We start from the raw sequence: 15,608 nt of genomic DNA, 5'->3' as shown, positions 1-15,608 counted from the left end.
CATCTGTGCTGGGGTTTTGCACAGGCGTAAGGAGTCATGTCTGCAGTGGGTAGCCCTTGTCACTCAGTATCCATCCTTGAAGACACGCAAGGTGCCTGGAAAGGTCAGACACTTAGTATGCTTAGTATATCAGCATCGTGACAGTTTTCTGGCAACCATACACAGACCTAAGAGCTCCGTTTGTGATGGTTGCAGACCAGTTGTACATTGAACGGGTGGAAGCCCTTCCTGTTGATGAAGGCTGCTGCCTAGTCTGTGGAAACCTTAATGGCCACATGCGTGCAGTCGATGACACCCTGCACTTGGGGGAATCCAGTGATGGCCCCGATTCCTACAGCTCTCTCAGCCTGACTGTCTGGATCAGTGTGAAACCACACATATTGGCTGTCTCTCTTGAACATGGCATTGGTGACCATCTTGATGTAGCAATGAGTCGAAGACTGGAGGATCCAACAGATAACACAGGAATGATCCTGAGGCATAGAAATTCAGTAGCATGCTGACCTTCAATGCCACAGGCAATGTGTTCCCACCACTTCCAGGGATTCCTGCCATGTGGGGGGGGTCAGCAGCAAAGCAGCACAGGGTGTACAGACAGCGGGGCGGTGGGGGAGGGGAGTAGTGATGGGAAGAGGGGGGTGGAGGGCTGTGGGGTGGTGAGCAGCGCAAAGGCAAAGCAGCAGCAAACTCATTCAGTAAAGCAGCAGTTCAAGCAGGGCTGGTAGCACTTTAAATATGGCACCGGCGCCTGCGTTTGTCTCCGCTGACGATGCCATTGGTGTCTCGCTGCCTGCGCCTGTCCTCCAATGGGATGTGCCCCACACCTCCTGCATTCAAATGGGCTGGCTGCCACGTGATCACAGTTGGCCGGTCACACACATGATGAGCAGTGATGCTTCCCTCATCTGGTCCCAGCACCGGGCCCACGACAGGCTGATAAAATTCAGCCCTATATTTCAGTGCTTTAAATCACATCTGTGCAAATCCCCATGGCCCATTTTTAAATGATGTATTTACTCAAAAACAATATTTTTAGTAGGCCTTGACTCAAGTTGCTGCAAGTTGATGCACAATATCGCCTTGGAGCTTCAGGCCATGAGTCAGAAAAGTATAGGAACTGGGTCAGCATGTACAATGGGTGGGTAGGTTAACGGCCCACCTTGCTACTTGTATGTTGAAGTGTGTAAGATTGATTAGACCTCTCTCCTTGCACCCCCTCTCCATCCCTGTTTCAGAAACAATAGTTCAACTCTTCCTGAGTTGCCAACTACCTGCTTTATATGAAGGATTAATTGTAAATTTTATGTTGTTTTATTTCGAGATACCTGTTCCTAAGATGGTAGCTAAACGGATATCTTTCACAGATAGTTCAAACAGAAAAGAAAATAGATCCAATATGAATTATTGCAGGATCCACTTTTCCAAAAATTTCATCTGAGCTGCCAACATTAGGGAAAGGTTCATATGTCAGAAGGTTGGAATCTGGAACGCACTGCCTGAAGAGGTGGTAGAGGCAGGAACCCTCACAGCATTTAAGAAGTATTTAGATGAGCACTTGAAACGCCATAGCATACAAGGCTACAGGCCAAGTACTGGAAAATGGGTTTAGAATAGTTAGGTGCTTGATGGCCGGCACGGACACGATGGGCTGAAGGGCCTGTTTCTGTGCTGTATAACTCTATGTGATCTGGCCTGTAAAGCTATACCCTCTCCCTCACTGTGATTGAAGTATTTATATCGGACCGTGCCAAGATTCTGATACTTAAAGTACCTCCATAACCTATTATTTGAAGCAATAACAGGACCTATTTTTGCTCCCTGCAATGGAAGTAGGATTTAACATTGATGGAAGTTATAATAATCATCGTGCTCATTACATCTCAAAGGGTAGAGAGAAATAAGACACGTACAGCATTTTGATGAAAATACAAAATGAGCAATATTGGGTTAGCTATCCTAAAGGATTACAACAGGAAGTGACTGTATGACACTATGCTTAAGTTCCTATTAAGTTAATCCAACCTCACACTTAATTTTTTATTTAAAGTTTTATTATCTGTAATACAGCATACTGGGAAAGTAATTATATATGGATCTAATTATTAAGAAGCCAAGGTTTAGTCTGTAGAAATTGAATTTCAAAATAAAATTAGTTGACTTTTGGACAGATGGATAAGAGTACATAATGTTAAATAAATACATTTTTAATCATTTAGAAATCATCTACACTTTAATCCCCCAAAGTCCGGAAGTTCTGTTTTTACAGCAAAAGGTCATTTGAATTGAGAGGCTACTTCCACATTAGGCAATGTCAAATGTTTACTTTTTGTGAGAAGCATTTAAAAGAACAAAATTATTAAATATGAGTGAGATGGAAATAATGACAACTTAAGACCAATACAATTATAAGTCTTTCAGGCTGAACATATGCGCAGTGCTTTACATTGTTCAATATTAAGAGGATGAAGTTCCTCTTGTTGATAATTTTAGCAAAAGAATCAGTTTGAATGTAAAATGGGAAATTCCACTTCGTTCTCAGGTTGACTTGTCTTTAAAGTTATTCAGCAGGAAGAACTTCACGGCCAGCTTTTCAGGGCTGAAGTGTCTTGAGGACTGTTGCTCTGCAACTGAATGTGACTGAGACCCAGGACCTACTCCCAACCTCTGCCTATGTCACTTTGATCTGACCACAAAGAACTGAACGCCAGCAGCCCCGTGATGACTCTCAGTCCAATTTTCCCTCCACCCCAGGGGAAATGCCTCTGCTCCATTCTTGTGCTGCTCACAGTAATGTAACTCAGAATGGCAACTCAGCAGAGTGGGAGACTGAACTTGTATCCCACCATTTGCTGGAATCATAACACCTCACTCTCTTGGTGCACCTTTGTTGATGGCTGTGAAGGCCAATCCTTGAGAGGCAGGTTCTGCCACAAATGCTGCACATGAAGCTGCTAAGTGATACTGTGAGCTGTTGTTTTTGACATTGGTGCCTGTTGCCAAGCTGCTGTAGCAACTGGTTGCCGTGGCAGTGCACACCAGTCCACAGGATATGTTGTCATTTCTCTCTTTCACCAGCTCATGACTCCCAGGCGCGTTAGTTGACATTTCAGGCCTTCATGTCACGCTTGAAAGCAACCTTGAAGCGGAGCTTTGGGCGTCCCACTGGTCATCTGGCCCCGGTTACCTCGCCATACAGAAGGTCCTTGGGAATGCAACCGTCTTCCATCCTGCTGACGTGTCCAATCCACCAAAGCCATCTCTGTTTGATTAGTGCCAACACACTTGGGAGCTCTGCCTTTGAGAGGACTGCCACATTTGTGATTTTGGCCTGCCAGGATATACCCATAATGCGCCACAGACAGTAAAGATGGAAGTTGTTGAGCTTTTTCTGGTAGCTGTAAGTCACCCATGTTTCACATCCATACAACAAGGTGCTGAGAACACAGGCCTTATAAACCATCAGCTTGGTCCTAAGGGTCAGCTTGGTGTTACCCCATGTACGTTTCATGAATTGGCCAAAGGTGGTAGCTGCTTTCCCTATGGGTGTATCGAGCTCTGCATCAAGGGACAGATTGTCTGTCACTGTGGACCCAAGGTAGCAGAATCTGCTAACCACTTCCCGTGGGTTGTTATTTAGTGCAATTAGAGGCGGAGATGCAACATCTTGTTCCTTGACCATGGTTTTCTTGATGATTATAGTCAAGGAGAACAAGTTACAGGCATGAGAGAGTGTACCCAGAAGCACAGTGCGGTTTCCGTGCTGGCAGATCTACTGTGGATATGATCTTCTCCGTACGCCAGCTGCAAGAGAAGTGTAGGGAACAGAGTATACCCCTTTACCTTATTTTTATATATCTCACTAAGGTATTCGATACTATCAGCAGAGCAGGGCTCTACAAGATTTTGGGAAAAATTGGCTGTCCACCGAAGCTCCTCAGTCTCATCCGCTCCTTCCATGACAACATGCACTGCACTGTACAGTTTGATGGCTCCATTTCTGAAGTTTCAGAATGAAGAATGGAGTGAAACAGGGTTGTGTCCTCACCCCCACTCTGTTTGGCTTCTTCTTCTTCATGCTCATGACCTTTGCCGTCCCTGTAGATATCGAAGGAGTCTACTTGCACACAAGATCAGACAGCAAGCTCAATAATCTATCAAGGCTGAAAGCGAAGGCAAAAAACACATCACGTCCTGATCAGAGAACACCTCTACGCTGATGATGCTCACTAGTCACTCATACGGAAATTCAGCTACAAAAACCCATGGACTGTCTCTCCCATGCCTGTAACACCTCATTATAAAAAGAATAATTTGACAACAGGCAGCCAGCACTAAAAATAATGAAAATAACAAAAGAAATTAAAAACTACATTTCAATACAAAATAATATTTTCATCAATAACCAAAATTAACATGGTTATCATTAACAGTTTGTTTTTTTTTCTTTAGGGAGTTGAGGTGAAAACTGATTATGGTCCCTTGCTGAATTCTCTGGCTGCCTATGGCTGGCAGTTAACCTGTGTGCTTCCTACTCCGATAGTGAAGAGGGACAGGTAGGATATTTTATGGTATGTCAAGAGAAACCCCAACTTGAAAGGGTATACAAAGGCTGCAAAATTGGGTGAGGATCCATTTTGCTTGATTCCCACTTGGCTACACTGCTTGATAACTTCTGTTTGGCCCTTTTTTCTTGTGTTAATTGCTCTGTCACGGAGTTTTCAAGAGCACTACTTTAGTATTCAATTTGATGGCAACCAGATGGAAATTAGGCCCAGCACAAAATCCCATCTATGCAACATGATATCACAGTGTCTGCTCCTTTCATAAATATTGTTGTAATTGTAAATATTCAGGTCTGGTCCAGGAAGTGATTTCTAATAGGGAATTGATGGACATTTGGTTGCTAAATCAAAAATAGATAAAATGACTACTGCAATTATTGCTCCTTCTGCTTGCTGTTTTTGAAAGTGAAAGAGGAAGTTGCAAGAAGGGAGGTGCCATTTACATCAGAGATGGGCTGCTTGCACTAACCATAATTTTCCAGCTATGTTTACAGATCCAGCTACACCTACCTGAGACTAACTGAAGAGAACTGTCATCACAAGCTGATGTTTACCAAGGAGGCAGGCTGGCAGACACCTGCAAACAACCTCCACCAGTAGTTGTTAGTCAGTGGTTGTCAGGGTCACTAAATCCTGAACTTTTATGCCTCTAGCTCCTTACAAGCCATCACAACAATATGCAGTGGACAGTTGTATCAAATTATAGCTATACAAAGCTCTGGTTAGACCACAACATACTGTGAGCAGTCCTGGGCACCACACCTTACACCTATATTGGCCTTGGAGGGAGTGCAGCCTAGTTTACCAGAATGATACCTGAACTCCTAGGGTTAAATTAGGAGGAGAAATTACACAAACCAAGGTTGTATTCCTTGGAATTTAGAAGGCTATGGTGTGATTCAATTGAAGTCACCAAGATATTAGGGGCAATTGATAGGGTAGATAAACTATTTCTACTGGTTGGAAAGCCTAGGACAAGGCTGCACCATGGTTCTCAGGTGCGTCCCTGGTCGTCATGCTGTGGGTTGTAAGGGCCTGCAGGAAGCTTCTTTCCCCATGGACTGGAGAAGAAGAGAGCAACAGAGAGCAAACATGTGTGGGTAGAAGTGGCAAAGGAGCTCAGCAGCAGGAGTGTGGTGCCCTGCTCCTGTTTACAGTGCCATAAGAGATTTAATGACCTGATCAGGACAGGAAAGGTTAGTGACATTCCACATTCTAGTGTAAATCACCTCACTTTGCCGTCCCCAGCCTTCTCCTCTACATCACTCCTCAGACCAGTATATCTTGGGCACGTCTGGAAATCCCCATCTGACCAGTCAAAACTGGCTCTCGCCCTCATCTTATTGCAATGTCACACCCATTTCTCACAGTGACCCTCCACAAACTTTGTCCTTCCATCCTCTCAAAACATTCCACCCTCACACTCATAGGTCTCTTCTATGTCTCCTTGCAAAAAGAGAGAACAGAACAACCAGGAGAGGCAGAGAACCATTCATCGCCACCCTGATAGCTGCAGAGGAGGTGGCAATGAAGATAAGCTAGATCTCGGCAAGTCTAGCCCATTGGCGAAGGACAGATAGGGGTCTCCCTGCTGCCTAGTGACAGCATTATATATCACACATCCACAAGGTGTAAAACATTCACTCACGTTGACTTGATGTCAACAGCCACTGAAGTATGATGATCTGCACAATGATGACTTAGAACGCTCTCACCTTGTCCAATTCATGTCTTTCATCTCCCACAGGTCTCACAAGCATCCCTCAGGAGCTGGTGCTGGAGAAAGGTGTAGACTCAACAGAGGAGGTCACTCATTCTGAGGATTTATTGCCACATGACTCATGCACACCCTCCACCAGCTCAGATACACACACCTTGGTGGGGTCGCCAAGACAGGTTTCACATGGTGAGCCCCACATCACAAGTGAGCAGGAGCAGGTAGTGGAGACAGGTACAGCAGTGAAGAGTCCCTGTCAGAGGGTGCAGGACCCACCAAGCTCTGCTCAGCTGGATGCAGATGCTGAGGTGAGAGTTACTGCCCTTGACATCAAAGCAGCATTTGACTGAGTATGGTTTCAAGGAGCCCTAGCTAAACTGGAGTCAATGGGAATCAGGGGGAAAACTCTCTGCTGGTTAGTCATACCTAGCACAAAGGAAGATGCTCGTGGTTGTTGGAGGTCAACCATCTCAGTCCCAGGACATCACTGCAGGAGTTCCTCAGCGTAGTGTCCTAGGCCCAACCATCTTCAGCTGCTTCATCAATAACCTTCCCTCCATCATAAGGCAAGAAGTGGGGATGTTCGCTGATGATTGCACAATGTTCAACACCATTCACGATTCCTCAGATACTGAAGCAGCCTGCATCCAGATGCAGCAAGACCTGGACAACACCAGGCTTGGGCTGATAAGTGGCAAATAACATTTGCGCCACACAAGTGCCAGGTAATGACCATCTCAAACAAGAGAGAATCTAACCATCTCCCCTTGATGTACAATGGCATTACCATCGCTGAATCCCCCACTATCAACATCTTGGGGGTTACCATTGACTAGAAACTGAATTGGACTAACCACATAAGTACTGTGGCTACAACAGCAGGTCAGAGACTGGGAATTCTGCAGTGAGTAACTCACCTCCTGACTTCCCAATGCCTGTCCACCATCTACAAGGCACAAGTCAGGAGTGTGGTGGAATACTTTCCACTTGCCTGGATGGGTGCAGCTCCAACAACACTCAAGAAGCTCGACACCATCCAGGACAAAGCAGCCTGCTCAATTGGCACTCCATCCACCACCTTCAACATTCAGTCCCTTGACCACCGACGCACAGTGGCAGCAGTGTATACCATCTACAAGATGCACTGCAGCAATCCACCAAGGCTCCTTCGACAGCACCTTCCAAACCCGCGACCTCTACCACCGAGAAGGACAAGGGCAATAGATGCATGGGAACACCACCACCTGCAAGTTCCCCTCCAAGCCACACACCATCCTGACTTGGAACTATATCGCCGTTCCTTCACTGTCACTGGGTCAAAATCCTGGAACTCCCTTCCTAACAGCACTGTGGGTGTACCCACCCCACATGGATTGCAGCTGTTCAAGAAGGAAGCTCACCACCACCTTCTCAAGGGCAATTAGAGATGGCCAATAATTGCTGGCCTGGCCAGCGACACCCACATCCCATGAACAAATAAAAACCTCGGAGGGTCATCAACGATGTGGATTATTCTGGAGCAGAAGAAAATGTGTGAGATTCTGTCAGCCTTTCCAGATGCACCGTCAGAGAGAAGAGGAGTTTATCTCTAGCATGAGTGCCATGATGTCTCAGGCCTTCGTGCTGATGTCCACCTCCACAGAAAGAGTGGCCACCTGCACGGAGCATCAGATGCAGCAGGCCACCGAGTACATGCAGACCCTCATCAATGGTCTGTACACACAGACTACTACCTTAAGCAGGATTGAGGAAAGCCTCGCTGTGGCTGTTTAATGCCTCACTGAAGTGCAGCAAAGTGTTGTCCAGCTCTTTGCTAGCAGGGAAATATGGGTGGGGCATGAGAGGGCAGATTAAGAAAGGGCCGATGGAAGGTGGGGACTCTGCTCAAAACTTTCCACTGTTCACCCCTTGCCCTGCTCCTCAGTCAGAGCGCCACATGCTGCCTCCTGTCCCAATGGCTGTCCCTGCAGAGCTGCAGGTGAGGCAGTCTTTGATGTGGCCCTCACAGGCTCCCAAACCCAGAGGACATCAGCCAAGAACACCTGAGCAGTCAGAGCATGGATATGAGCAGTTTGCCTCTAGCTCTACTGAAACCACAGGGGTAGAATCATGTAGGAGTAGTAGAAAAAGAAATATCTGAACTTGCACAAGTGTATTCACTTTACATGTTCAAGGCCATTAAATTGTCACATTTCTGTTCAATGGTTATCAAATAGAAAGTTTATTTCAAATCTCCATTGTCCTGTCCTCCCCATTTTTGCATGCTGCCTGCCAAGTGGTCTTCTGCCTTGTGCAAAATGGTATGACAAGAGTTAAAGATGAACAGTGGTTGTATTTGAGGGAGATGGATTGTTGATTGTGGGACTGCTTTGTGCTAATGGCGCGGGGGATCACAGTGGGTTCAACATTGATGTGCCAGATGGTTGCACTGCTTCAAATTCACTGAAGTGTGCCTGAATCATCCCTGGTAGCTAAGTGAATGGCTACAGGTGCACTCTGCATATCAGACTACTCCTCCTCCAAAGATGCAGAGTCACCACCTTCCTCCTCCTGCAGCTCCATTCCTCTCTGCTGTACTATATTGTGCAAGATGCACAGCAAACCACTATCATTCTGGTATCCCCTGCTGGCGTATACTGAAGGGTGCCCCCAGATCTGTCCAGGCACCTGAATTGTATCTTCAGCCTACTGATGGGTAGCTTAGTGACACTTTTTGTGCTCTTGTGGCTTCAGTTGTACCTTTTCTGGGTGTCAGTGGTAGGGCTGCTCACAGGTGTCATCAACCATGTCCTTAGAGGGTAGCCCTTGTCTCTTAGGAGCCATCTGCTGACTCTGCTTAAAGGTCTAAATATCTTTTTTTTAATATTCATTCATAGAATGTGAGCTTTGCTGGTAAGGTCAGCATTTGTTGCACATCACTAATTGCCCTTGAGAAGGTGGAACTGCACATCTGAATATTGGATGAGGAAAGGACTGAGTTTGGCTGTGCAGCTTGTAATCAACATTCTGCACCACTCACAAAGCTCATACATGAATACTGGCCATGTGGGAGAAGTATAATAGAATGATAAGCCAACAAGGAGCATTGAGAAGGGCAGGGGAGAAAATTGATGAGGAGAAAAGAATCAAAACCCTCATCTCTTCATGAACTGCTTATTGCCAAACTGAAGTTTAATTCCAGTTTAATTTTCTTCGACTGAGAAGATCGTTTCCAGATTTTTAAGATACATTCACAATTTTTATAGACATTGGAACTTTTGTTCCAGTATAATCTGCATAAAGAATTATTTTCATTTTTGAAAATGGCAGATAACTGTCTGTAGCAGATTGACTACCAGTTAAACACCCGCACAATTTTACTTTCCGTTGACTTGTATAATGGGCAGCTAATCTGCTACCGTGCATTTTCTGCCATCGCTGAAAGTTAAAATCTGACCCATATTGTTTTACTACCTGAGTTTTGTTGCTGTAATATGTTTACCAGAATTTTGCGTGATGATTATTTTGCCACTTTCCCATCTGCCTCTATTCCTTATCACAGAAAACAATTAGTGAGAGATTTTTCAAATATTTGGGTGGTTTTTGTTGTCATACTTTCAATGGAGTGTATCATAATGAAGGAAGTTTTTTAAGGCTTCTGTAGAAGTTGTGGTGGTTGGTGGGACTTCACTCAGCCCTCTGACACCACAGGTGTTGGGGTTCATTGCTTATGCACGGTGGAATTCCTACTGCCAAGTTGGGATCTGCCAATGACATTGAGGAAAAGTTGCCCTGCAAAGAGGTCACTGTCGCATGTGCTTGAGGCAGCAGAAGATCCCTGCAGATGGCAAAAGGGGCAGTCCTGCAGGCCTAGATAGATAATAGAGTGAAAGCCAAACTGTGGTGGGGTTAGGAGGCTTCTATCAGGCCCTCTCCCTTCATTGCCATTTGGACATTATTACTGCTACCTTCGCCCTAAAGTTAGCTTCTACCAGGTCATTCCAGGGAGTAAAGGTGATGGGAGCTGGAAGGCAGGAAATAACATGTGAGGACAAGCTCTGCCCGCGTTTGCATAACCGGTTTGAGCTATCATATTTATAAACAATGTGTGCAGAATGTGGGTTACATGTAATTGAAACTGATGACAAATGGCCTTTAAGTACATTTAATTTGCTTTTGGTAGGTTTGTCATCAGTTTCAATTACATGTAACCCACATTCTGCACACATTGTTTATAAATATGATAGCTCAAACCGGTTATGCAAACGCGGGCAGAGCTTGTCCTCACATGTTATTTCCTGCCTTCCAGCTCCCATCACCTTTACTCCCTAGACTTTATGAAAAGAGAAGAAATAAGAAATACCTATGTATAACCTTCTTGTTGTGGTGTGTTTTACAGTGAAGGGAATCTTGCTACTAAACAGATTGTTTTCCTCCAGAGACCCTCACTACCCTGCAAAGAAAAGAAGAAAGAGTCAAAGGTAAATGGCCCTACATTCCTCTCTTTGTTTTCCTTGGCACCAAGTGTAACTTCACAAAGGATTTTGCACAGCTGTATCATTATATGCTCGGCTATTTTAAATTATCAACCTAAACTTGTTTGCCCAGCACAGTTCATCTTAACCCATTGAAGCTGAACACTTGACTGAACTGTTGAAATGGAAACACACAAGGGTTACTGAATGGTAATTTCTCTTTGGCCTCCTTATCTCGAGAGACAATGGGTAAGCGCCTGGAGGTGGTCAGTGGTTTGTGAAGCAGCGCCTGGAGTGGCTATAAAGGCCAATTCTAGAGTGACAGGCTCTTCCACAGGTGCTGCAGAGAAATTTGTTTGTCGGGGCTGTTGCACAGTTGGCTCTCCCCTTGCGCCTCTGTCTTTTTTCCTGCCAACTACTAAGTCTCTTCGACTCGCCACATTTTAGCCCCATCTTTATGGCTGCCCGCCAGCTCTGGCGAACGCTGGCAACTGACTCCCACGACGTGATCAATGTCACAGGATTTCATGTCGCGTTTGCAGACGTCTTTAAAGCGGAGACATGGACGGCCGATGAGTCTGATACCAGTGGCGAGCTCGCTGTACAATGTGTCTTTGGGGAATGGTAATTGACTCACATTTAAAGAGTCATTGTCTTCATCAATGGGAGCAAGTGGAGCTATTACAGCAGCATGTAGTATTCATCATGATGACATCACACAAAAGCAATATGATGTTTTCATTAATCCTCTCCTGAAAGTGCTGCCAATCAAACACTTACTTCAATTGAGTGACATTTCTCCCAATTTTTGCCACTGTCCCTCTCCTTTTCATTGCCCCCTTCCTTCTCCCCTTCATTGTCATCATTCACCTTTACCTCTCCTGTTATTGCCATCATTCTTTTTTCCCTGTATTTACCTAATCCCCCAACTTTCTGTATCTTCTCAGCACCACTCGTGCCTGAGCACTGCTGTTAATGGAAGTCATTGCCTTCTGAAGGCATGAGGTCTCACAATAACAGGAGTCAGAATCATTTCCACTGGCAGCAGCATTTGGGTAGGAGCGGCAGAGGGAGAGGGCAGTGGAAGTTACTACTCCAAGGGAAGGGGAAATGGATAGTAATGGGGGAAATAAGGAAGGGAGTAAAAGCTGTGTGCTAGCATTAACTGTGGGGGAGGAGGAGGGTGCGGGGAACTGCCAACAAGAGCTGAAGGGGTTAATGGGGGAGATGAATGTTACCTTTAAAGGAAAATAAACTGTATGCTATATATCCCCTCATTTTAGTGAGAGCGCTAACCTGAGTATAAATCAGTGTTACCCACTTTATACTCATGTTCACTGTTTTTGCTATATGAACACAGAGTAATATAACCTCAAGTAATTTTGCAGGAAGGTTCCTGATATTTTGTACCACTGAATTTTCTGATCATTATACTATTTGTGAGCACTTGCAGAAAAAAATTCTCCAGGTTGATATTTATAAATGTGCTCTTTTTATACATTTATGATGTTGCTATCAGTAATGGACAGTGGAAATCCTCCCCAATGATTTAAATCTCTCCCTGGATATTTTAAATGTATCTTTGATCCACCTGGCCTGCACACCTCTGCTTCAGAGTGCTAGTTCTATCTTAGAATCAATATTACTGCGATGTCATTGTAATGGCATATAACTTGCAACAGATTTGAACTCCTTCCACTTCACAATGGTGAGTGCTTTTGCTAGCCAGACATAAACTTCATGGGACCAAAACAGCCTATGTATCTTCCACCCGACCCTCAGTAGAACAATAAAGGAAACAGGGTCTTAAATCAACTCTCCTGTAGGAAAAAAACCAAGAAAACTAGCTGGGTCACATGAAAAGCACTAGCTTTATTTACTTGAGTAAATGCTGTAGACTCCTAAAGCATTCTGTGTTTCTGTGGCTTAAGCTGTCATGAGTTGGAGCATTATCAAAGCTAAATTGAGCATGCATTACTGTGGCCGGCTCAGAAACATTTGAATGGGTTGCGTTTGAATTGCTTGTTTTGCTGACTTCAGGCAGTTGAACATTCCTTGACAATGGCCACTAGAAATGAATGCTGCCTTGCTGTCAGAGAAGCAAAGATCATAAATGTAGCTAAGAAATAAAACTGCAGACAATGCTGGCAATAATTGAACACTTTTTCTCCCTTGCCTCCAGAAAAAATCAATAAAAGATGACAAACCAAGCAAGCAAGACAAAAATTGCTTAAAAGACAAAAATGGCAAAGTGACTGCTCAAGTGAAGAACTCTACAGGAGATTCCGATGAAAAAGAAAAACAGGAACAAAGTGTAGCAAAGAATGGTGACAAAGAAAATGCGGAAAACGCAATATCCTTGAAAACAGAGGAAAATGAAAAGGAAAGTGTCCCTGCAGCTGAAGCAATACAAGGTTATCCTTGTGTGACAAATACTGAAATCGAGAAATGTGCAGAAGTGGGTGGGAGTGTTGGGGAAAATACTGCTTCAGAAAATATAATCAATGAGGCCAGTGGCAACAATGATATTTGTGAAAAAGAGGATATGAAAGATGAACAGGAAGAGCGTGAGAACAAATGTCAAAATGGCACGATTAGTAGAAGTGAGGAAGAGGCCAGCCAAGCAAAAATAGTCACTCCAGTGAATGGTGAATATGTTGTCACCAGTCAGCAACTTGGCAGCATGCCAGCTGCTGAGGGGGCAACCGAGGCCTCAGGGGAAACAAGTGTGTCCATCACAGAAATAACTGATAATGTACCCGAGGAAAGTGAAGGCATCATGGCGGTACAAGATGGTGATGGTACAGTCACTGAATAAAGCAGAATTTCAGCTTGATAAAACTAGGAATAATAAAAAGAAAAACAGTAATGTGTTTTGACCTGTGGAGTACTCTTGCTGACCAGATTTTAATATACTGTATAATGTCAATATTGTGCCATGCACAGTGCATGAGCTCACACATACACAGTTTGCTTTTTGTGCAATAGAACTGAATACAGATGTTGTAGGCTGGCATTTTGTGTTTTTTCTGTGATACTACAACTGATGCTACGAGTTTCTAACATCAAACTTACTAATATGTAGAAATGGGCTGGTGATAAAATACTTTTCGTGTTGTTTCAGGTGAGATGGTAACCTTCCAGGAGTTAATGTAATATCAAGTACAACATTTTTATACAAAAATAAATGTCTTCTGTTTATTAACTTTTTTTTTTTACAAGACTATGTGTTCCACTATCATTTAATTTTGTTCTTCTAAATAAAGGTTTCTCTTGGCTGGGAAAATAATTTCAACATTTGTATTTGAAGCATCATATTTGCATGTTTTATGGTGTGCTGTTGAGCCGTGAGACCAGGGAGGTCCCAGGTTCAGTTTCTGGTCTGTGCTGAGTTAATTGATCTCAAACTGAAGGATGATGCTACAAAGTCTCAGAAGCCTGGGCTGGATCACTATAGGTGGCCCCTGCTAGCAATCCTGGTCAACTGTAACGTTCTATAATTGAATAACTTGCCACTCTCAATGGCTTTCCTCACATCTAAAGGACTAGCCACTTAGGTGAAGTACTGATATTCTGCTGTTGCCTGTGGAATTGTATGCCATCAAAAACCACCATCTTCAACAGAAAGAAGTAAAACTGATACAATTTTAAAAATAAAACACATATACGCAGTTTTCATATATTTGACTAAAGCAATTTGTTTCTAATCCTTCCAATTAGTTCATTGATATTTTTCAAAATGCTTATATGAACAGTAATGCTGGCAAGGAAGATTTACTAACGCCCAATCAGTTCCTTTGCTGCTCTCTTCTCAAGTATGTTATTCTTTGAAAATATCAAAATACTGGATGTAGAATTTCTTGGTAATCAACCGATAATTATTTCTCAATATGCTTTCAATCATTTATCCTTTTGTGTGAATGACAATTGTTCGCCCCTGATAACAGTGACATTTAGCATCTTCGTTCACAGATTTTGAGGGTGAACTGTGAAATAAAAACGTTGTAAAATTAAGCAGGATTCATTTTTCTTAATGTAAAATTCAAAATTTTCTAGGAACTAAAGCATCACCTGTCCCATTTAAACATGTGTACATCTGTATCTAAAGGGAACAGCATTTGAAAGAAATATGTATACTTCAAAATTTGCTGTCCGCACTCCAGATTTCACAGCAGTGCTTCAAAGCAGCCAATCTATTTTTGAGGAGAAGACATATTGGGGGGGGGGGGGGGGGGGGAGGAGAATTCTACTCCGAGTTATTGCCTAGTTTGGGCTATATTTGGGGCCACCACCTGAATTCTGCCCAAAATAAGCTGCATTTGCATTCTCGTCCCTAAAAAAAAGCCAGTCCCCCTTTAAGACCAGCCAGGAATGCTTACTGCCCAATGTAAATGGGGTGAAGGGGTCATGGCCAATCCCACTAACTTATTCCCCTCTATTTCTACCCCAAACAATTAATGCCACCATAAATCTGGTGGCAGAGGCTATATCAGGTATTCCTGAGGTGGATGCTTTAAGCGAGACCAAAGGTTGGTGTTTTCTGCCTTCATAATATTCTTTAAATGATTTACGGGGTTGGGTCAGGACTTTTGCTTCTACTTTTCTTCAATTCTGCTCAAAATACTGCTCATCTCTGTAGATACTGATCCAATGGAAATATATTTATTTTTGTGTTTACGGAGGATGACGACATGCAAGAGGGTACAGTAGCAAGGTGGTTATGCTAATAGACTAGTGTTCCATAGGCCTGGACTATTGACGGCAGCTTGGGAATTTAAATTCAGTTGCTTAAATAAATCTGGAATAAAAAGCTAGCATCAGTAATGATGACCATGAAACTACCAGATGTTTTGTAAAAACCTATCTATTCACTAA

At 43.7% G+C, this 15,608-nt stretch overlaps 1 protein-coding gene across 1 annotated transcript in view; it reads left to right on the top strand.

Annotated features, from left to right (window-relative positions):
- LOC137347341 (raftlin-like) overlaps nucleotides 1–14,028 on the top strand; it is a 116,008-nt gene extending 101,980 nt beyond the window's left edge. The window contains exons 8-10 of the mRNA XM_068011801.1: nucleotides 4,450–4,553; nucleotides 10,658–10,739; nucleotides 12,916–14,028. Coding sequence (XP_067867902.1) covers nucleotides 4,450–4,553; nucleotides 10,658–10,739; nucleotides 12,916–13,551 — 822 coding nt within the window. The 3' untranslated portion in view covers nucleotides 13,552–14,028. The remainder of the gene's footprint in view (nucleotides 1–4,449; nucleotides 4,554–10,657; nucleotides 10,740–12,915) is intronic.
- Nucleotides 14,029–15,608: the final 1,580 nt, after the last annotated feature.

Source organism: Heterodontus francisci, chromosome 2 (genome assembly GCF_036365525.1).
Source record: "Heterodontus francisci isolate sHetFra1 chromosome 2, sHetFra1.hap1, whole genome shotgun sequence".
Classification (NCBI taxonomy): Eukaryota; Metazoa; Chordata; class Chondrichthyes; order Heterodontiformes; family Heterodontidae; genus Heterodontus; species Heterodontus francisci.
This window is presented reverse-complemented; position numbering and strand designations above follow the sequence as displayed.